The 22,242-nt window shown below is 35.3% G+C and overlaps 1 protein-coding gene across 4 annotated transcripts in view; it reads right to left on the bottom strand.

The window, feature by feature from the left end:
- Positions 1 to 6,165: 6,165 nt before the first annotated feature.
- The window catches only part of ADAMTS19 (ADAM metallopeptidase with thrombospondin type 1 motif 19), a 283,956-nt gene continuing 267,879 nt past the window's right edge, over positions 6,166 to 22,242 (bottom strand). For 3 of the 4 annotated variants that reach the window (XM_063665471.1, XM_063665472.1, XM_063665473.1), the window contains 2 exons: positions 9,743 to 9,920; positions 6,603 to 7,779 (listed from right to left, as the gene is read on the bottom strand). In XM_063665471.1, the coding sequence (XP_063521541.1) occupies positions 7,628 to 7,779; positions 9,743 to 9,920 (330 nt within the window). In that variant the 3' untranslated portion in view covers positions 6,603 to 7,627. Of the gene's footprint in view, positions 7,780 to 9,742; positions 9,921 to 22,242 lie in introns of all 4 variants that reach the window. The other variant, XM_054488423.1, reaches the window with a different exon arrangement.

Below are 22,242 nucleotides of genomic sequence, written 5' to 3'. Positions count from 1 at the left end.
GATCAGATGAGCCATCAAGTTTCATCAAACTGAGATAATTTAGAAATTATTTGCATAGTTTTGATTACAAAGAAAGACTGTGATTGGGTTATATAAATCCTGTGCATTTCTTATATTTTCAAAATTGGTAAATAAAGGTGGCAATTAGAATAACTGAATGCACAGTATTTATGTAATAGGGAGCCTCTATACATCCAACTAAATTGTGTTCTTGGGCAACATTCTGAGTCTCACTGAGGTTCAGTTTCCTCAGCTAAAAACAGATATTAACGGTATCTTAAAGGTTGCTGTGAGATTTAATATGTATAGTGGCCAACAGAATGCTCAGCATATATTAAGCACTAAAAAAGTTTGCTGTTATTTTGAGAGTGCATATGAACATGTATTTTTCACTTTAGGTATAACTGCTATAAAAGTAAAATGGGAAAAATTAAAAATTAAAGCCATATTAACAATCTATAGTTAAAAAATCAATTATGTTTCCCAGAGTCCGCCTTCCCTGTGTGATTCTAGGTGAGAATTGACCAAAAGAGGGACTTCCATGAGATTCTGAAGGCAAAATTGAAACAGTATCCATTAACCTGAAAGTCTCTTTTAGACAGATGCAGTATGTGCCTGGCAGACTGCAGCTTGACTTTGCTCTCTTGAACTCCAGACCCGTTTTTTCTTCCCAACTGTTGGTCCTGTTGCCCAACAGAAAAGTCAGATTCACTACCAGATGTTGGCTGTGAACCTATAAAGAAGGAAAGTGCACAGAGGCAACAATATCCCATAGATTTCCTTGCAGACTACCCCTTCATAGTTTTTCTTAGCTGGCTGTGCCTGCTCCTTGGATTGATTGGCTGGTGACTCCTCTAATCCTCCAACTCCTCTTACAGCCCTTCAGTTTCCCATCTCCTCTCACGGTTTTGTGAGCTCAACTGCATTATCCTATAACCCTCTGAAACTGCTCTGCTGACTGAACCAGCTAGAAGTGTTTCCAGGGAATAGAACTTTAACAATAAAATTTGAAACTGGTTCTCTTATCTGACTAGATTTAAAGATGTGAATGACCCTATTACCAGGGGTAAGTGGGATCCTGGCCATCCACGGCATGCAGTGATTCAACAGTTATTTAAATTCTCACCTATAGTCACCCCTAGTGCCTGTATAATCTAAGTGGCTACAGAGGCAATGTACAGAGTTACCAAGTATTTGCTGCATTAGAACCTTTTCACAGAAACAAAGAAAATAATGACTGTGGAGTTGATTCATTGCTTCTAAATGTGCTGAAAAACTTAGAGAAAGAAAATGATAAGATGGGATTTAAAGTCACAGTTCAAGGTCTAAGTTGGGAGCAGAAAAAGCTTCTGTGACTGCTCTGAAATAAAACCTTTAAATATTTTTATCTTAAAAATTGATACATAATAGTTACACACACACACACACATATATATATACCCACATATTTACATATTTTTGGGGTACATAGTGATGTTTCAGTACTTCCAATGTATAGTTATCAGATCAAGGTAATTAGCATATTCAGCATCTCAAACACTGATCATTTCTTTCTGTTGGGAATGTTCAGTATCCTTTTTCTTCTGGCTGTTTGAAAATATATATTAATGTTAACTATGGTCATCCTACAGTGATATAGAACACTAGAGGTTATTCCTCCTATCTAGCTGTAATTTTGCTTCCTTTAATAAATCTCTCTCTATCTCCTTTTCCCCTACCATTCCCAGCCTCTGGCAACCTCTGTTCTACTGTTTACTTCTATGAGATCAACATATTTTAGCTTCTGCATTTGAGTGAGGCATGTAGTGTTTAACTTTCTGTTTATTTTATGTAACATAATGTCCTCTAGGCTCATCTATGTTGCTGCAAATGATAGGATTTTATTCTTTTTTATGGCTGAGCTGTATTCCATTGTCTATATATACCACATTCATCTGTTGATAGATACTTGTGTTGATTCCATATCTTGACTATTGTAAATAGTGCTGCAATAAGCATGGAAGCCTTTTATGGTTTCATACAGATTTTAGAATTGCCTTTTGTATTTCTGTGAAGAATGTCATTGCCACTTTGATAATGATTTCATTGAATCTGTGGATTGTTTGGGGGAGTATGGTCATTTTAACAACATTTTTTTTTTTTGCAGTTCATGGCCATGGGATGCCTTTCCATTTGTATGTGTCTTATTCAATTTCTTTCATCAGTGTTTTAGTTTGTTTTATGTGTAGAGATTGTTTACTTCATTGGTTAAATTTACTCCCAGGTATTTTATTTTATTTTATTTTATTGGAGCTAATGTAAATGGAATTGCTTTCTTGATGTCTTCTCCAGGTTGTCATTGTTAGCATGTAGAAGCACTATTGATTTTTGTATATTGATTTCGTATCCTGAGATTTTACTGAATTCGTTTATCAGTTCTAAGAGTATTTAGGTTTTTTTAATATATAAGATCATCTCCTCTGCAAACAGGGCCAAATTTTACTTCTTCCTTTCCAATTTGCATGCCCTTTGTTTCTTTCTCTTCTGTAATTTTTCTGGCTGTGATTCTCAGCACTGTGTTGAATAAGAGTGGTGTAGGCTTCCTTGATTGTTACCATTTTTAGATGAAAAGTTTTCAGCTTTTCTCTGTTTAATATGATGTTAACTATGGGTTTAACACATACAGTCTTTACTGTGTTGAGGCATCTTAACACAGCAAACCTTTTTTAATTGTACTGCTGATTTTCCTCAGGACCATTCCCTATCTGTCATGTCTGCTAAATCCATACTCAGACTCAAGTCCCGGAAGAGCCAAGGGGACTAGGTAAAAACTGTGACTGATGAGGTTGTACTTTAGGGTTCTAAAAGAATTATGAGATTTTGCAAAGTCATATAAACTGTGTGGGGATGTTTCTTAAGGAAGTTAGATTAGGATGGAAGATATACAATCTTGGATTAGCTTGATTTTTTTTTGATATGTGTGTGGTAAGTAGAGATTCTGGATTAAGGTGTTAGTTGATGTGACTGAGAGTAATTCTAACAGTTTGACTGAAAACTGGACCCAATAGTGGTTCATATTGAGCAAAGTTGAGATGCCAGACTTCTTTGCTACAATGTAGTATAGAGAAAGGTGTACATTTAGGAAGATTGGTTTTAATATGATAGTTATGTTCATCCACCTGTTAAACATATTCCCCAAGTGGGCCCAGAGGGCATTCCCTAATCAAGGCTTTGAAAGATACAGTGGTGAAGGCAGCGTTGGAATCCTTAAAGAACTCTGTAGTGGCTATTCTCTGGAAGCCAGGAATAAGGTTGGGAAATGCTGCCATAGAACTGATCTTATAGAATTTAATGAGTATAATAAATTCCATGTGGCCAGGAACCAAGTGGCAGGATTTAACTTCCAAAGACCATGCATGCATGGATATTATAAAGAGCAGCAGATTCAACGTAGTAAAAGGAATTGCTATGGTCTGAATGTTGGTTCCCCCTGCCACAAAATTAATGTGTTGAAACTTAATACCCACTGTGATAGCACTGAGAGGTAGAGCCTTAAGGACGTGATTAAATCACAAGGCAGAGCTCTCATGAATGGAAGTAATGCCCTTACAAAAGTCTTTAGCAAGCATCCTTACCCCTTCTGCCATGTCAGGACAAAACGAAGGCACCATTTATGATGAGCATGTCCTTGCCAGACACCAAATCTTCTGGTGCTTGATCTTGGACTTCCCAACTACCAGAACCATGAGAAATACATTTCTGTTTATAAATTAGCCAGTCTAAGGTACTTTGGTATAGCAGTCCAAACAGACTAAGACAGGAACGGTTTGACCTGCAAAAATTTTTGGTTTTGACCAATTGACCAGGGAGTCCTTAGGACTGAAATATGTGGGCATTCTACTAAAGTGTTTCTTGATTTATATAACCATTATATCTCTATACTTAGTGAACACAAGTTGGATATGAATCACCATACCAGATAATTGCATTCCCTTTTTCAGTTTTCATTGGAGCGATGATTCTCAGACCCAGAACTTCCTGAATGAAGGGGAGGCCAGTTCTCTTTGAGAATGGTTCCTCAAAAACTTCAGGAATTTCACAGCTTGGTAAAATTTCTAGGAATTCAGTGACATGTTGAGATATCCCTTCTAAGTAAAGGACAAATTCCTGCCTCTAGCCCGTCCAAAAAGACACACATCCCATTTGGGCTGTGACAATGTATAACTCATTTTGGAATGCTACTTTACACATTATTACTGAGTAACCCCAAAGACTTCCAGTTTCATGTAGTGTACAGAATAAGGAGAGAATCTATAATCAGTTCAGGTTGCAACTGAAGCTACTCTGCTATTTAGGCAATATGGCACAGCAGATATGATGGTACTTAAAGAATCAGTGGCACATAAGGATCCTATATGGAGCTTCCGGCAGGATCCTATTGGTGAATCACAGTGAGGTCTTAATAACTTTGGAGAAAGCTGTGTCTTTTTTACAAATAATTATTTCTGTTTTGAAAAACTATTTCTGGTTTGCATTGAAATGCTAGTAAATGTTTAATGCTTGATCACAGGTCACCAAATTCTCATGTAACTTGAACTGCCCATTATAACCTGGGTGGTGTCTGACACCACCCAGGTTACCTGCACAGAATATCACTCCATCATCAAGGGTACAAGATTAGTCTTGAGCACAAGCTGAAGGTATAAGTTCCTTGAATAATTGTATCTGATGGTTAAGGTCCTACTACTGCTACATTGCCTCCACTCTCTCAACCCACACAGCCTCACAGAGAATTTATTATAATGAATTGACTGAGACAGAAAACATTTGGTCCTGGTTTACTAATGGTTTTTCACAATATGCTAGCATAACCAAGAGTAGACAGCTGTAGCTCTACAACCCTGCACGGAGGTGACCTGAATGATTAGTAAGAAAAATCCTCACAGAAGGAATTCAAGCTGTGCATATGGCTGTTTATTTTGACTGGAAGGAAAAACAGCCAGAGGTATGGATATGCACTAACTTATGGGCTGTGTTTAATGGGTTTGGTAGGAACTTGAAAGGAGCATGATAAAAACTGGTAATAATGAAGTTCTGAGGAAAAAGAATGTGGATAGAACTCTTTGAATTGTTTATATACTTATATTTCATTTGAATGTTCACCAAACAGCCTACTCAGGAGAAACTGATCTCAATCATCAGGTGGATAAGATGACATGTTCTTTTGATGTTCATCAGTCTCTTCCACGCACCTCTGTCCTGGACCAATACCCTCAAAAATAAAGAGATAAGGGTGGCAGAAGTGAAGATTATGCATGAGCTAGGCAACATGAACTTACTTTCACCAAGGTCAATCTATCTACAGTCACTGCTGAGGGTTCCACCTAATAATAGCAGAGAAGACATTACGGTACCCTTCTATGGGAGAAGCAACACACCATCTTGATTGTAGGTTGATTACATTAGACTCCTTCTATCACAGAAGAGGCAGTGGCTTGTTCTTGCGGAAATAGTCAGTTGATCTGAAAATAAATTTGCTTTCCCAGTTTGTAATGCTTCTGCCAAAATACCATCTGTGGACTAAACAAATGTCTCACTCACTGTTAGGGTATTTCATACAATATTGTTTTTGTTCAAGGAACTTGTGTGACAGCAAATAAAGTGTGCACAGGGGCTCACTGTTGTGTAAATCTCTCGTAGTACCATGCTCCCCATCACCTCAAAGCAGATGGCCTAACAGAATGATATGTCTTTTTAAGAAAGGTTTAGTCTCCTACCAGGTGGATGAAAACACTTTGGAGGTCTGAGATAATGTTCTCTAAGATATATATTTTCTGAACTATCAACCAATACATGGTGCTGTTTCTACCTAGATTTATGGATTCAGGAGTCAAGGGATGGAACTTACTATTTCAATTTTTCCTTGTCCCATTCATCTACTATTTCACATAAAATTTGTTGATATTGGTTAACCCTATATCTCAGCAATTAAATTAAAGGACTTACATAGGAAGGGTCAATCTAGGAAAAAGGTGACCTCGATATTAAAACACATTTATTAAAATGAAGGTGAAAAATATTAATGAGAGAAATGTAAAGAACTGTGAAGGTTTTGAGGTTTTACCCTACTTGCAACTTATCAAGTTAGCCTGTTATGATTTCAGGGCAGAAGACATGAGACTCCTGCATTAGAGACAAAGGACTTTATTACTCACAGCAATAGTAGTAGCCAGGGAATCAGCTTTTCCTGTACTGGCTCCTTGAGCCCCATTTCCCAAAGGGTGACATGAAGAGAGCCAGGTGACCTCAGAACATGCACTGGATTGTCTTATAGTAAAGAAACCCCAACTTTAGGGAACCTGAAACTTTTATAAGAAGAAGCATGTTTGCCCTTTGCTCCCAAGAGAGATACTATCTTCCAAGGCAGTTCACTCTACAAACATCCTCTAGAAGATACTCCAGAACAAAAGTAGACAGTACCTTTGTTCATCAGACATGTGGATATGTGACAAGTCTATGAAGAATTGTCTCTCAATGGGAAGTTTTACATATTTTATTGAAAAATCTAAGAAATCATGTGAATCATGTACAATATTTTCTCACAAGAAAAATTTTAAGCTGGCTTTTGAACGTTTCACATAATTGTAAAACTTTTTAATTTTTAAAAGGAAGAAAAACACAATGAAACTACCACAGTATTATATGCTTTCTGTTTTTCCTTGTTCCTCGGGAAAAGGCTGAGAAATATTAGTAAATTTTCTAATTATGATTCGTGAGGCTAAGTACTATACTCTTTAATAAATCTGCTAAAAAGATACAGGGAAATGGGTGGATCAATGTTTTCTTTGTTAAAAATATTTAAAAAAGCTAAAATCTAGTGATAACATGTTAAAATAATACACATTTTTTGTAAGATGTTACCATTTCTAACAATTTCTCTACACTATATCAACAGTGCAATTGTGATTCAGTGTAAATCATTACAGTGTTTCATTGTTACAATACTTGTGTTCAAGTACATGTTCATGAACATGATCAAAGTCTCTATTTTGACTTTTCTTTTCCATATCAAAATAAGGTTATAATTACAGCAGAATTTTTCCTATGGATGTCTATAAATCTGAACCAAATTCATAATACATTCTCTAAAAACCTGTTCAACACCATGAGGTTCATTATGTTTACACATCTCCTGCAGGTGACAGAAAATGGGCTAATTCTGCAGCAGGACACCAAAAAACAAAAATAGTTTCTCTTCATATATACCTAAACTATTATGCTAAGTCAGTATACATTCTGGATAATTCAATGTTATTGGTGGGGAGAGAGTAGCACCTTAGAGATAGCCCTAACAAACAACAAAACATTGTTTTAAGTATAATGATCTATTTTTTCTTTTTCTTTTTATTATATTACTGGATCCAACTAATTCATTCATATAAAATTATTTATGAAGCCATATAGTATAAATCAAAATGTTTGTGTAACCAAAACAAGCACCACATTGGATGTTTGGCAGGCAAAAAAATAAATTAATTTGATTAAATTATATGTAATCTGATAATATTTGGTCTGAAAAACATGCTAGTGTGTGTGTTTATAAATAATGTAATTGCAAAGAGCTGTGATCCAGCCAGCCTGCTAGAGGTCAACTCTTCTGCTGCAGCTTTTGGGCATAGAAGTCCCTGCATGTTTCACAGCAGCGCTGATACCACCGCATGTCCTGACATAGGTTCTTTTCACGTATCACTCGGCAGTACACTGGCCACTGATCTCCCAGGCACTTGAAAGTCAGAGCAGCTGTGAAACAGAACATAGTGAATTCATTCCATGCAGATATCATATATGTCAGTAAAAACAAACTTCAAGCGTTTAAGTGGGGTGGATTTTGTACACTCTCTTTGGTTCATTTATATTACCTTCTGGAATTTAAACAAGAAAGAGATACACACACATACACACCTCCTATGATTAAAAAGTAAAGAATGAATAATATTTTTACTTATAAATGTTTTTAGGCCTATTAAAAATATAATTCCCAGGTTCAATGTGTTGTACTTTTAAGCTTCAGTTTCATAGGTTGCATTTAGGTTGCTTTTGAATTTTAGTAGAGAAAATTAAAAAGAAAAATAAATGTGCTCAATATATCTACCTTTATGGGAATACAAATTAATAAATACTATTATTAGGGTTGAAATTACAAGGAAACAGCAAAGTAAAAATATGCTCACAGTTATTTCATATTCCTAGTTTCCCCAGATAACAGACACATCTAAATGGATTATCTGGAGCTGTGATTTCAGGCTTCTATAAAAATCAATGCATATCATCACAAGTGACTGAGATTTATAGCAATAGTTGAAGTGTTTGAAATGAGAACTTGGTATAGAATATTTGGTCATGTAGACTTGGCCTCCCTTTTTGTAAAACAGTGTGTTCTGGAATGCATAATGAAAGTCACTCCTGCTACAATTATTTCTTTTGCATGTGAGAATGAATTGTATTCTAATATAATTATTCTATTTTTAAAAACCTTAGATTTTCCTAACCATTGTGCTTCTGTATTTTGGGGTATACCTTCAAGGAATAATAAATAGAGAAAATGCAATTTTAACAAAATTTTTCTTTTAATCCATTATTTTCTGCCATGTAATATTTCAAGGACTCCAACTAATTGTTGGAGAAAGGAATTATACTGCTATTGAATAAATGGATTTACTATATCTGCTCTAGAATTGCTTAACTTTTTGTCTTAATTAGTGTTATTCGCCTTGAACTGATTATTTCTTAAGAACATTAGTTAATTATTTGGCCCTAAAAAGAGAATTTTTGTATTTCCATGAAGAAACCAAGCTTTCCCATTTGATTGAGTCTTATGCCTGGAAAAACACATATGATAATTTACCTCCTTACATTTTGGTAATATTATTTTGTATGATTCAAATTGTTCCCCTGGAGATTATATGCACAGGTTAAAACCAAAGGTATTAAATATAAATTAACCCACTGACAATCAGGCAGGAGTGCTGTTAAAAGCTACTAATAGTCACAGATGTAAATGCTAAATCATTCATTAGTATTTGTTATGCAAGTGTAGGCTGTATCTACTTAAAATATACAGTCTAATTCTCAATTGTGGGTTAGATTAAATAACAGAAATTGAGGATATATATGAAGGCATTTCATATCATAAAACAATGTAAACATCAATATAGTCAATATTACTAGAATGCATTTTTTATTTAGTAACATATTCTCAAAACTTAAAAAGAAAATATAACTTCTTGTTTAATGGTGTAGATCCATGCACCCATTCTTCTTGAAAGACATTTTTTAGTCTGTGTCCCTCCAAAGAATAATTTATACCCAGATACAAGGAAGGCTATTAACCACGGAGAAATCTAAGGCTTACACTACAATCTCATCTTTCCACAGATACTAACTTAATTGATAGTTCTGCCATGGGATTGATCCAAGTCTAAATTTTGGTTACAAAAAGACCTGGGGTGGTGTGGCATTATTATTTCCTGGACCTGGCTCTGATTGGACAACTTTGGGAATCAAAGCAGTTTAAGTTTTTAGGACTTTTTTACCCACCTGACCATTTGGACGAAATCATATTTAAATGGATCCAATTTAGTCCAAACCAAAATAATCAGTATAGATTTACAACCATCAAGGTTTACAGTAATACACAAAATACAAGAAGCCATAAGCATTTCTATGTTTCTCAAAAGCATCTTTTTTTTTTTTGTCTGCTTACCCAGTCTGGGTGATGTTATGGTATTTACATTAATTTTCTCATTGCAGGGTTGAAGGTGGCATGGCCGGTATGCTGCAGGTTTTTCTGAGGAAAAACATTCATTTCCATGTCTTCCTGTGATCTTATGCATGCATTGGATTACACGGGACTGCATTCCTTTGCCACAGGTAATTGAGCACTAGGAGAAATACAAGGTTTGTTAAGGTTCTTTTTTATTTTTTATTTTTGCTGTTATTATTTTCTAGGGTGTGGCAACATTCTCTAAATGTTTCTTAAAATTAAATATGAGCTGTAACATCCACAGTCAATGCAAAACATGGGTCAGAAACATTGATGCTCATAAATTGGGCACAATGCCTTTGAGAACCTCTGACTGATCTAAGACAGAGTTTTGGGTAATGAAAAGGACATAAGAGTAAAGAAGGATAAAGAAAAAGGTACAGTATGACTTGAAGAGAAAGAGAGTGAATGATACCAGTAATGCTTGAGCAGACAGCTTTCAAAGGTCTAATACATGGTTTGCAAACAAATAATTGATTCATTATTATTTAATTTAATCACTGATGTTCAGAAGTTAGCACATGTCTATTTTTAGAGCTGGATCCTTGTTACAGTCTTTAAATATACTCATCTGCCTTATTTTCTCTGGCCTTAAAATGTTTATAAATAATATCAAGATGTCTTAGCCAGATATGTTATTAAAGTAATTGCTTTTTCTTGGTAGATTAGATGATGTTAGTATTATGCTAATAAAAATATTTGATAATCTGAATTTCTCAGGTAAAAGGTACTTTTTTTCTCTTTTTTATTTTTATAGATTCAGGGGATAGATATATAGCAAAATGGTAAGGTTTGGGCTTCTAGTATACCCACCACTCAGATAGTGAACATTGTACCCAATATGTAAATTTTCAACTCTCTCTGCTTTTGGAATCCTCAGTGTCTGTTTTCTCTCTCTCTATGTGCATGAGGGCCTATTGTTTAGTTCCCACTTACAAGTGAGAACACGCAATATTTGATTTTCTGTTTCTGAGTTATTTCACTTAGGATAATGGCCTCCAGCTCCATTCATGTTGCTGTAAAATACATAATTTCATTCTTTTTTGGCTGCATATTATTACATACACACACACACACACACACACACACACCACGCACACACACTTGCTTTATCCAATTATCTGTTGGTGCACACTTTGATTGATTCCATAACTTTGCTAACATGAATAGTGCTGTGATAAACATATGAGTGGAGGTGTCTTTTTGATGCAAGGATTTTGTTTCCTTTGGATAGATACCCAATAGTGGGACTGCTGAATTAAATGGTAGTTCTATTTTTAGGTCTTTGAGAACCCTCCATACTGTTTTCTATAGTGGTTGTGTTTATTTACATTTTCACTAACAATGTATAAGTATTCCTTTTTCTCTGCATCCTCACCAACATCTGTTGTTTTTTGTCTTTTTAATAGTAGCCATTCTGACTGGTATGAGATGGTATCTCATTTTGGTTTTAATTTGCATTTCTTGGATGATTAGTGATGTTGAGCATTTTTTATATGTTTGTGGGCTGCTTGTGTGTCTCTCCTGAGGAATGTGTGTTCATGTCCTTTGCCCACTTTTTAATGGGGCTACTCGTTTTTTGCTAGTTGAGTTGTTTGAGTTCCTTGCAGATTCTGAGTATTAGTCCTTGTCAGATGCATAGTTTGAAAATATTTTCTGCCATTCAGTTAGTTTTCTGTATACTCTGTTGATTATTTCTTTTGCTGTGCAGAAGCTCTTTCGTTTACTTAAGTCCCATTTGTGCCTTTTTGTTTTTGTTGCATTTGCTTTTAAGGTCTTACTCATAAATTCCTTGCATATGCCAATGTCCAAAAGCATTTTCTTTGGTTTTCTTCTAGGATTTTAAGTTTCAGGTCTTATGTTCCAGTCTTTAATCCATCTTGAGTAAATTTTTGTATATGGTGAGAGATAGGGGTCCAGTTTCATTGTTCTGCATATGGCTATCCAATTTTTCCAGCATCATTTATTGAATAGGGTTGTCCTTTCCTCATTGCATTTTTTTATTGACTCTGTTGAAGATCAGTTGGTTATAGGTATGTGGTTTTGTTTCTGAGTTCTTTTTTCTATTCCCTTGATCTGTGTATCTATATTGGTACCAGTACCATGCTATTTTGGTTACTATAGCCTTGTAGCATAAAGTCAGGTAATGTGATGGCTCCAGCTTTGTTCTTTACTTAGGATTGCCTCAGCTATTCAGGCTATTTTGGAGTTCTATATGAATTTCAGGATTTTTCTTCCTAATTCTGTGAAAAATGGCATTGATAATTTGGTTGGATTTGTGCTGAATCTCTAGATTGCTTTGGGTAGTATGGTCATTTTAATGATATTGATTCTTATAATATATGAGCATGGGATGTTCTTCCTTTCGTTTGTATCATTTATTTCTTTCATCAGTGTTTTGCAGCTCTCCTTGTAGAGGTCTTTCACCTTCTTAGTTAAATGTATTCCTAAGTAATTCTTTTGTGTGTGTGGTTATTGTAAATGGGACTGTCTTCTTGATTTCATTCTCAGTTTGAATGTTATTGGTGTATAGACATGCTTCTACATTGATTTTGTATCCTGAAACTTCACTGATGCCATTTATCAAGTCTAGGAGTCTTTTGAAGGAGTCTTTAGAGTTTTCTAGGTATACAATCTTATTATCAGCAAACACAGATAATTTGACTTCCCCTTTTAAAATTTGGATGTTTTGTTTCTTTCTCTTGCCTGATTGCTCTGGCTAGGACTTCCAGTACTATGTTGAGAAGTGGTGAGTGGCTATCCTTATCTTGTTCCAGTTTTGGGGAAATGCATTCAACTTTTTCCCATTCAGTATGATGTTGGCTGTGGCTATGTCATATACGGCTTTTATTAATCAAGTGCACTTTTAACCGATTTCTTGCATTTCAACTAAATGTTATTTTCATTTGTAAAATATTTTGCAAAGAACATATTTGATGTGTAACAGTCTTTTACCAGGGAAGTCTCTTGGTTTCATACATATATCACTAAATTTGATTTTTGACAGAAATAGTCTGATGCTAATTTGTCTGAGAAAATACCATTATTTTCTGGTATCAAAACGATATGTAAGAGGGGAAATGTGCTTGTGTTTCTGAAAATAATGATTTATTTACTAGCCATTTTATTTTCTATGTAAAAAGATACAGCAATATTTTGCTTAAAGGGTTTATTAATACAATTAGAATTATTTAAATAAATTATCTTGGTGTGTTCTATTCTGATTACAAATTGGTAAATATTTTCTGATTGTCATCTTTTAAGTATACAGATATACCATTTGTAATACTTTTTTCCCTCTGTATTTTCCTAAGTCACTATTAGTATTGCATTCTCTTTGCTATCAATTCTTCCTTTATGATCATCATTGGGCTCATCTCTTTTCTTATTTTCCTTAGCACAAGAAGCATTCTGCACAAATCCTCATTACCTCAAATCTAATGTACTATTGTTTGATTTGTTTTTAGTCCTCAGCCTGCCAATGAATGGCACATATTAATTGAAAATGCATTCTTTCAAAATTTATTTACATATATATGCTCCTTGGACAAAAATCTTTGGTTATTGAGTTTACCATTGCCTACAAGATAAAGCCCAGTATCCCACTATATCCAGGCTGGCCTGTGTTTACCTCTTTAACTTTATATTTGACTCCACCCTATTAAAAATAATTTGTTATTTTATAAACTAATCATTTCCATGCAATTTCTATTTCTACCTCTACAATTGTGCTCAGAGTAATACTCCTTTCCTAAATGCCATGCCTTTTTACAAAATTGTATCTTAGGCTGGGTGTGGTGGCTCACACCTGTAATTCCAGCACTTTGGAAGGCTGAGGTGGGCAGTCAGTTGAGGCCAGGAGTTCTAGACCAGCCTGTCCAACATGGTAAAACCCCATCTCTACTAAAAATACAAAAATTAGCTAGGTGTGGTGGTGCAGGCCTGTAATTCTAGCTACTGGGGAGGATGAGACAGGAGAATTGCTTGAATCCAAGAGGCAGAGGTTGCAGTGAGCCAAGATCATGCCACTGTACTCCAGCCTGGGTGACAGAGTGAGACTCTGTCTCAAACAAGCAAAACAAAACAAAACAAAAAAACAACAACACTATCTCAAATCCAGCTTCTCCATGAAACTTCCACATTATCCTAACTACCTATGCATATTTATGCAATATTTATAAATTAAACCATATATTCATATGTTGAGTCTACACTTCAGAATCACAGGAGAGATTTTTCTTTAAAGACAATGATGGATTTTAAGACACAGAATTTCTTAGTCAATAAATTCATGTGAGATCTGGGAATCTGCATTTTTAGTAAAAGTATTTGGGCGATTATGCTGTGCAGTCTGAGTTTGGAAATTACTGGCCAAAAGTACATGTTCTGTATTTAACATAGACCCTTTGTATTGCTTCTTATCTGTAAGCAGTATCATGGTACTACTTACCTGGTAAATTACATATTACTACTTGCATGGTAAATGATGTTAGAGTTGTTTGTATGTCATGTTCAGTAATGAAGCCTATATTTCTGTTATGACAATAGCTTTCTGCAGAATAATGGAATTTCATGTGCATGTCATTAACATGAATCCACAGATAACATAACTTTCTAAGTTTTACTCTGTATGTATTTCTGCAAAATATTATCTTTGTATCTGATGAATTCTTAGCTTTCTGCAAATAGCAGATCAAAGAACAACAAACTAGGATGTCATGTCCTTTAAACCTGACTTTTCCTCTTAAACTTCTACAGGATTTGAATATTTCCAGTTCAGTGTAAGCTTTATTATAATTTCCAGCTGTTATAGGAGGACTCTTTGACATGGTCTTTCTCCTTTAAAAGCCTTAATCTCAATACCACTGTATACGATGGATATAATCATATAAATAAAGACATGCTTAGAAAAGTATTTTCAGGACAATGCAATACAGTGTAAAACTTTTAAGGGATTAATATTACATAGAACAAAATACTGTTCTAGTATCTATTCCTAAAATTTCTGTAAATCTTGAAAAAGATCACAATATTTGAGAAACCAAAAGAATAACAGAAGCCTTAGAAAGATGAGCTCACTCTGATGTGATAAAGAAGGTTCTCAATGTTTCAAAGAGGCCCATAATTAGTCACAGACTATTCCTGACACTTTTAGTCAATCTTATATAATCAACTCCAAGGGATCTGAGCAAAGCAAAGTAACACATCATTTTTCAGTATTATTGAAAATGACATAAAATAACAGTAGACACATGATAACTCAGAATATATAATCTTAGCAGATAATGGCTGAATAGCACCTTTTATAAAAATTTGGGGACTCAAAAAAGATGTTAGTTGCATTTTATAGGCAAATTACGTTTTGTAACTATTTGGGCATAACCTGGAAATAAAAATATTCTCCAAGAAATAATGGAAATTCTGTAATTCATTAAACTAAAACAGTATGATTTTCTGCTTTAGAAACTAATAACTAATAGATTTGCTTTATTATTAAAATAAATAATCTTTTAGTTTTAGAATCTAATTTTCATTAGAAGATTTTAATAATAAAATATCAAGTTCTTACTAGTAAGTATTTTCTTTATAAAATATAATTTGGTAAAACTTTTATTACAAATGTGTGGAAAATGGACAGTTATTTGAAATAGAACAATTTAAATCCCAAATAATCTTCTAAACTATTTATTACTTTTATTATAGAAGACAATATTAAATAATCAAATATCTTCTCAAATAATGTCACTATGATTAAAAACACACAGACATTAAAGAAAAAGTCAAAATAATTCTGACCTCAAAATTAGGAGACCTGGCTTCTAATTATTTGCCTCTAGCAAATAATTTACCTGAAACTTATTTTTCCTTTTTGTTAGACCAGGTATTGTAGTAGATCATAGCTGCAGGTTCAGGTCTAAATTACTATCAAAGTAAAACTCCAAATAATTTATTATTAAAAGTTAACTATCATCTAGGTGGTGAAAATTTCTAAGTGGTGAAGCTACGTAAGAGTAAAGACTCTAATCTCATTAACTATTATCCACTTTGCCAGCTTACAGTTGTGGCAAGTCTTAGCTTTCTGCAAGTACAAGTGCTGTCTAACATAGTCTTAAAATTATAGTTCGCTTGAATGTCTCAGAATACTAAATCATTTATTTTTGTTTTCAAATATTTACTGACCAGTCATTATGTTCATGGTCCTGTGTAAAAAATAAAAACACCAGAGATTATTTACTGTGGATCTGGTATTTTATTCAATAACATTTATTAACAAAACACAATGACATAAAATCGATGGAGTTAGAAGTAGATTACTACCACTGTGGAAGCTGGGCAACTTCATCCACTTTTAGCCAGTTATGTAATATTTAAATAATCAGTTACCCTACAAAGCCACTTTATTGCTTTGTGATCAAAGGAAACCAATAGTACTGTTATGGGAAAACACCTCGGATCCAGACCGCATGAGAGGGGGTTTCTGGACCTCTTACAAGATAGAATTCGGGGTGAGTCCTTAAAGTGAAAGCAATGTTATTAAGAAGATAAAGGACATGAAGTCCTTGCCCATGCCTATGTCCTGAATGGTATACATATGTAAAAAACCTGCACGTTGTGCACATGTACCCTAAAACTTAAAGTATAATAATAATAAAAAAAGAAGATAAAGGAATAAAAGAAGGGCTACTCCACAGGCAGAGCAGGGCATGGGCTGCTCAACTTAGTATACTTATAGTTATTTCTTGATTATATGCTAAACAAAAGGTGGATTATTCATGAATTTTCCGGGACAGAGGTGGGCAATTCCCAGAACTGTGGGTTCCTCCCCTTTTTAGACCACATAGGGTAACTTTCTGATGTTGCCATGGCATTTGTAAACTGTCATGGTGCTGGTGGGAGTGTCTTTTAGCATGCTAATGTATAATGTATAATTAGTGTATAATGAGCAGTGAGGAGGACCAGAAGTCACTTTCATCACCATCTTGGTTTTGGTGGGTTTTGGCCAGCTTCTTTACTGCAATCTGTTTTATCAGCAAAGTCTTTGTGACCAGTATCTTGTGCCCACCTCCCATCTCATCCCGTGACTTAGAATGCCTTAACCTCCTGGGAATGCAGCCCAGTAGGTCTCAGCCTTATTTTACCAGGTCCTACGCAAGATAGAGTCTCTCTGGTTCCAAAGCCTCTGACAGTACTACTTCTGAAAGTTTTTCCTCCATTCAATGCTAACAGAAAGAAGCTAGTACTTATTTAGTGTTTATAATATGCCAGGCACTGTGTTGAAACTTCTATTTATTTTAATATCTCACATGAAGGCCATGAATACTATTATCCCTTTTAAACAGAGGAGAAAGTAGAGGCTCACATAAATTCACAAATGGCCTACGGTTTTACAGGCAAGAAGTGCTGGAATTAGAGTTTTAACTTAAAAAAATACTGAATTCAGCATTTGAATGCTTAAGCACTATTTAATACTTGAAAATTGCTAATATTTCTCTTATGTTAAAACAGAAATATTTCCCTTTTCCACATACTGCCATGTTAGACTATTATCTTATTTTACTGTTAAATTAAACATTAATGAATTTTGAAAGCTTTTTTATTTCATTTTTAGTGTAACTCAGGTTATATGGTATAAGGTAAACTTTTGCTCTAAGGACAATTCATATGCATGATTCATCTTTAGATAGGGTGATCATATAATTTATTATCCATATCAGGACATTTGTGAAATAAGTTGCTGATAATAATTTTTCCCAGACTCTAGGCATACTGGGACAGTCCTGGATAAACTAAAACATCTAGTCACCTTCTCTACAGACAACCTACTGACAGATCATGTATTAGACAATAAACACAAATGAACAGACATATGAAATACCTATTATATTCCATGCCTCTCATATGCTTTTACGTAGAATATCTTGGTTATCTTTCTCATAACCCTAACAACATTGCTAATGGAAAGTGTGAGGCATGTATTTCATTTATTCATTCAACAAATATTTACTGAGCCAATGTGCCACCTCTAGAGACTGGGATATAATAGTAAGCAAAACAGACAAGAACAGGGGCCCCCAGGAGCTTACATCTTAATGGGGGAGAGGGTAAGAGCAAAAAAATAAAGGAGGAAAGTACACTATAATTTACATATTAACAGGTACTATGGAAAAAATTAAAGCTGGGAGAGAGGATGAGAAATGTTTGGGATAAGGGGTTTTGTAATTCAAATGGGAAAATCAGGGTAGAACTCAAGGAGATGATACAAAGACATGCCCCATAAGGACAGACAAACCTCAAATGCAAGTCTTTTGATTCCAGATATAATGTTATTTCCACTATATACACTATATAGTTTTATTCATACACTTGTGTGCTATGATATTCCAAAATGTGTAATAACAAGGGCAAATGAGTAGAGTGGACCTTTTAAGTAGGTGTTTCTTCAGATTCCATGACGCGCTCTCTCTTCCCTTCCTTCCCTTCTCCCTTCTTTCAGTCCTTCTTTCTAATAAATGCTAAATCTTGCTCTTCACATGTGTATCAAGTAATTTAATGTATATTTGAAACAAGACACACTATAGAGTTCCACTAAAAAGCAAAATGCTAAAATGTCAACATCAATTTGCCAGCAAATGGGAAAGAAATACAGAATTTACCAGATAACTTGCTATTGAAATTTCTTTTACAAGGAAAATTTTCCGACTAGAGTATTTTAAAAGGAGAGTCTTGTATTGTTTGATAGATATTCTGTTCCCCAAAACAGTTTAATACTGCCCCAAAAGACCTTTGAAACAAAGCACCTCATGAATCAACTCCATGTACAAGATTCAATTCTGAATAGGAAACACAATCATGATGTCCCAGGTTTACTAGAGTAAAACAAAAGCAATCATCTTTAGAGCAAACTTAAACAGCTTAGAAAATTGCTTACAAGGATTTAGGACTTAAGCAAGTTTTTGACGTAGACAAACAACAAGACACAAGGAAAGTTGATGTGGATAATCCCTTTTCCCCACCAAAAAATAAGCCCCAAAGTCTCTGAAAGCAAAATTTGTTCCATTGCCGTAGTGATATTCATCAATTAAATCTACCTAAGGAAAATACAATCTTCTCTGTACTTGGGTACACATGAGATAATTTCACCATGTAAACCAAAAATAAAATTCTAAGTCCCCCGACTAACTGAATGGACCCCTTCCCTCAGCCAAGAGCATTCTAGAAGTAAACCTGAAACACAAATTCAGGCCATGAATGGGTGGTAGTGTTATGCTAGATAGTCAAGCAGACACCAGCAGGGCAGAAGTGGGACTCTCCCTCCCCCGCAACCAGGAATGTCAGGCGACCGTCAGGTGATGGTCAGGAGGTTGTTAACTGTCTCTCTAAAATAATAATTAGTTGCAACCAGCACCTGGCGAAGGCAGTTTCCCTATAGATAGAAAAAACCTGAAACTGGTGATCAGCAGCTTTCCAATAAGATCTCGGGAATTGGGCAAGTGGGCTCTAGCATGAGCATTAAGAGGAAAAATGGTGGAGTTTAACTGGTATATGACCTAGGAATATTAGACTAGTAAGAGAAGGGCACCTTAAGTGAGCATGCATGCAACTCCAGTAAACACACCACGCATGCTCCCCTTCCAAGTACGACCCGGCCATTGTGCATGTGGACGGCTCACCCCAAAAGAAGAATTAGGGAGAAGGAATGGAAGACCCCGGAAGCATGCCAACATATAACACCCCAAGTCAAAAGATCATACTGCACACTTGTCCTTCAAGTTACCTGCCTGGTCCTCTTCCAAGTTTACTTTCCTTCCTTTCATTCCTGCTCTAAAGCTTTTTAATACATTTTTCATACACTAGCTAGAAAGAAATTATTTAGGCAGTTTGTGAGAGTCAGAGAGTCCTTAGTAACATTTCTCTTTTAATGAAAAGCAGCCCCCAAATCATTTCTTTTCTAACAAAGAGCAGCCCGTAAAATTGAGCTGCAGACATAGAAACTAGAAGCTTGCATGGGTGAATGCTGGCAACTGTGCCAATAGGAAAAGGCTACCTGGGGCCCAGATATGTTCAACATGGAGGGTCCTTCTCCCTTTCTCTTTGTCATCCAGGTGTAGAATAAAGGAACAGTTAACATGATGCCAGCCAAGTGGAGAACCCATCTGCATAATAGAAGATTAGGGTTGGGTGGCCAGCTTCTTCCTGTGCTATGCAAACAAAAGGCACACCTGGTCCAACCAATCTCTCATGCCCTATGTAAATCAGACACCGCCTCCTCAACCTCATCTATAAAACCTCGTGCATTTCACCACAGAATCAGAAGGCACACTCAGGAGTCCCTCTCTCTCTACGAAAGAGAGTTATTCTCTTCTCTTTCTTTTGCCTATTAAACCTCTGCTCTTAAGCTCACTTATTGTGTGTCTGCCCCTGGCATGAGACAGCAAACCTCGGGTATTTACCCCAGATAATGATGCTGCTTCACTTTCACTCCTGCTGTAAAACTTGCCTTGGTCTCTCCTTCTGCCTTATGCCTCTCAGTCAAATTCTTTCTTCTGAGGAGACAAGAACTGAGGTTGCTGTAGACTCAATGGATTTGCTGCTGGTAACAGTAGAACACACCTGATTATACCCTCCTCCCTTTGGAATTCAGGCATAGCTGACCAGCATTAACGTTAAAACAGAGACCTTAAGATTGACAAAGCAGACTCTTTGTAGCAATAAGAATATGACAGATAGCAGGCCCTGAAAGAAATCAAAGTAATTTACTCCAAAACTTATTTTCTTGACATATTTTGAAATGGCCATGCAAAGCTTCTCTTGTGGGAAAAATCTACATTCTGTAAAGAATCCCCTTCTCTTTCCAGGTCTTTTTCTTGATCCAGAAGAGAATTAACTAAGAATCTGGCACCTTTTTGAGTCTGATAAGAAACATTTACAATCTATTCTCTCTGAAGCCTACTAAGTAGAGGCTGCACTTGCATAAGAATAGTGGTCTCCGCAACCCCTTATCTTAACCCAGACACACTCCCTTCTATTGATTCCAGGTCTTTAAATAAATTCTTTCAATCAATTGCCAATCAGAACATCTTTGAGTCCACCTATGACCTGGTAGCCCCCTCTTCAAGTTGTTTCTGTATCAAACCAATGCACACCTTACATGTATTGATTGGTGTCTTAAGTTTCCCAAAAATGTATAAAACTAAGCTGTAGCCTGACTACCATGGGTAGATGTTCTCAGAATTTCCTGGGGCTGTGTCATGGGCTGTGGTCACACATATGTGGCTCAGAATAAATCTCTTTAAATATTTTACACAGTTTGACTCTTTTCATTGACAACCCTATATTTCTTTTATAATGAAATAAATCTTTTATTGCCCTGGACATTAGTGACAATGTCTAAGACTGTATTAAATTATGTCTGTACTGTAGCTCACATGTCAAACACTAAACATGATAGAATAATTCTCAATAATTTAAACACTTTGGACCCTCAAAATGATTAGAGAAATAGTTTAGTAAATGAGAAGCTCAAATAGAAATGTTAGCAAATCAACTTGGTAACAAGAAAAAGGCTTAATCTTCTTTACAAATGAAATATACCTTCTTAAACCCTATACTTGTTTTCAGTCTCTAAAGCTTAATTTCCTGCCATTTCCTACTTTATTACCTGCCATCCTTATGCCAGGTAATAAGAGCCGAATGACTTTATTTTACCTGGAAATAATTTAATCTAAATAAACTAGCTGAAAGGGAAATACCTAGGGGAAGTATAAGCAATGTCCAAGTTTACAGAAGTGTAGAGTCGAAGTTTACTTAACTCAGATGTTTATTTTTTTTTCTACAAATGACCATGGATGATGTAGTAACAGATACAGACATGAACTCTTATAAAATTATATCTACTAAGATAGATGATAGCACTGAGCAGACAGGGTTTAGCATTACTGATAAAGATAGGCTCAGATGCCAAAATGATTTGACAAATTTATGGATTGGCCTAAACACAGACAAATGAGAGAAAATGAAAATGTGTAGGAAATAAAAACACACGCAAAAAACTTAACAAATTCTTAACTGTGACATTATTGTAGAAATAAAGGGATGAAATGAACTCTGAATAGTTGTGAAGTCCATTTCCTGGACAAAACAAGGTGTGAAATCCTTTCTTCTATCACAAAAGATGAATGAGACAGGAGACACTGCTGACAAGTTAAATAACACGAGAAAAGTGAACATGGAAATTTCACTCCTGAAATTGTATTACTTATGGCATTAATGGAAAGTGTTGCTGAGATCTTCGTTTAATCACTAGAAGAAAATCTAGGCAATATCATTCAGGACATAGGCATGGGCAAAGATTTTATGATGAAATCACCAAAAGCAATTGCAACAAAAGCTAAAATTGACAAATGGGATCTAATTAAACTAAAGAGCTTCTGCACAGCAAA

This window comes from Pongo pygmaeus, chromosome 4, assembly GCF_028885625.2.
Source record: "Pongo pygmaeus isolate AG05252 chromosome 4, NHGRI_mPonPyg2-v2.0_pri, whole genome shotgun sequence".
Taxonomy (NCBI): Eukaryota; Metazoa; Chordata; class Mammalia; order Primates; family Hominidae; genus Pongo; species Pongo pygmaeus.
This window is presented reverse-complemented; position numbering and strand designations above follow the sequence as displayed.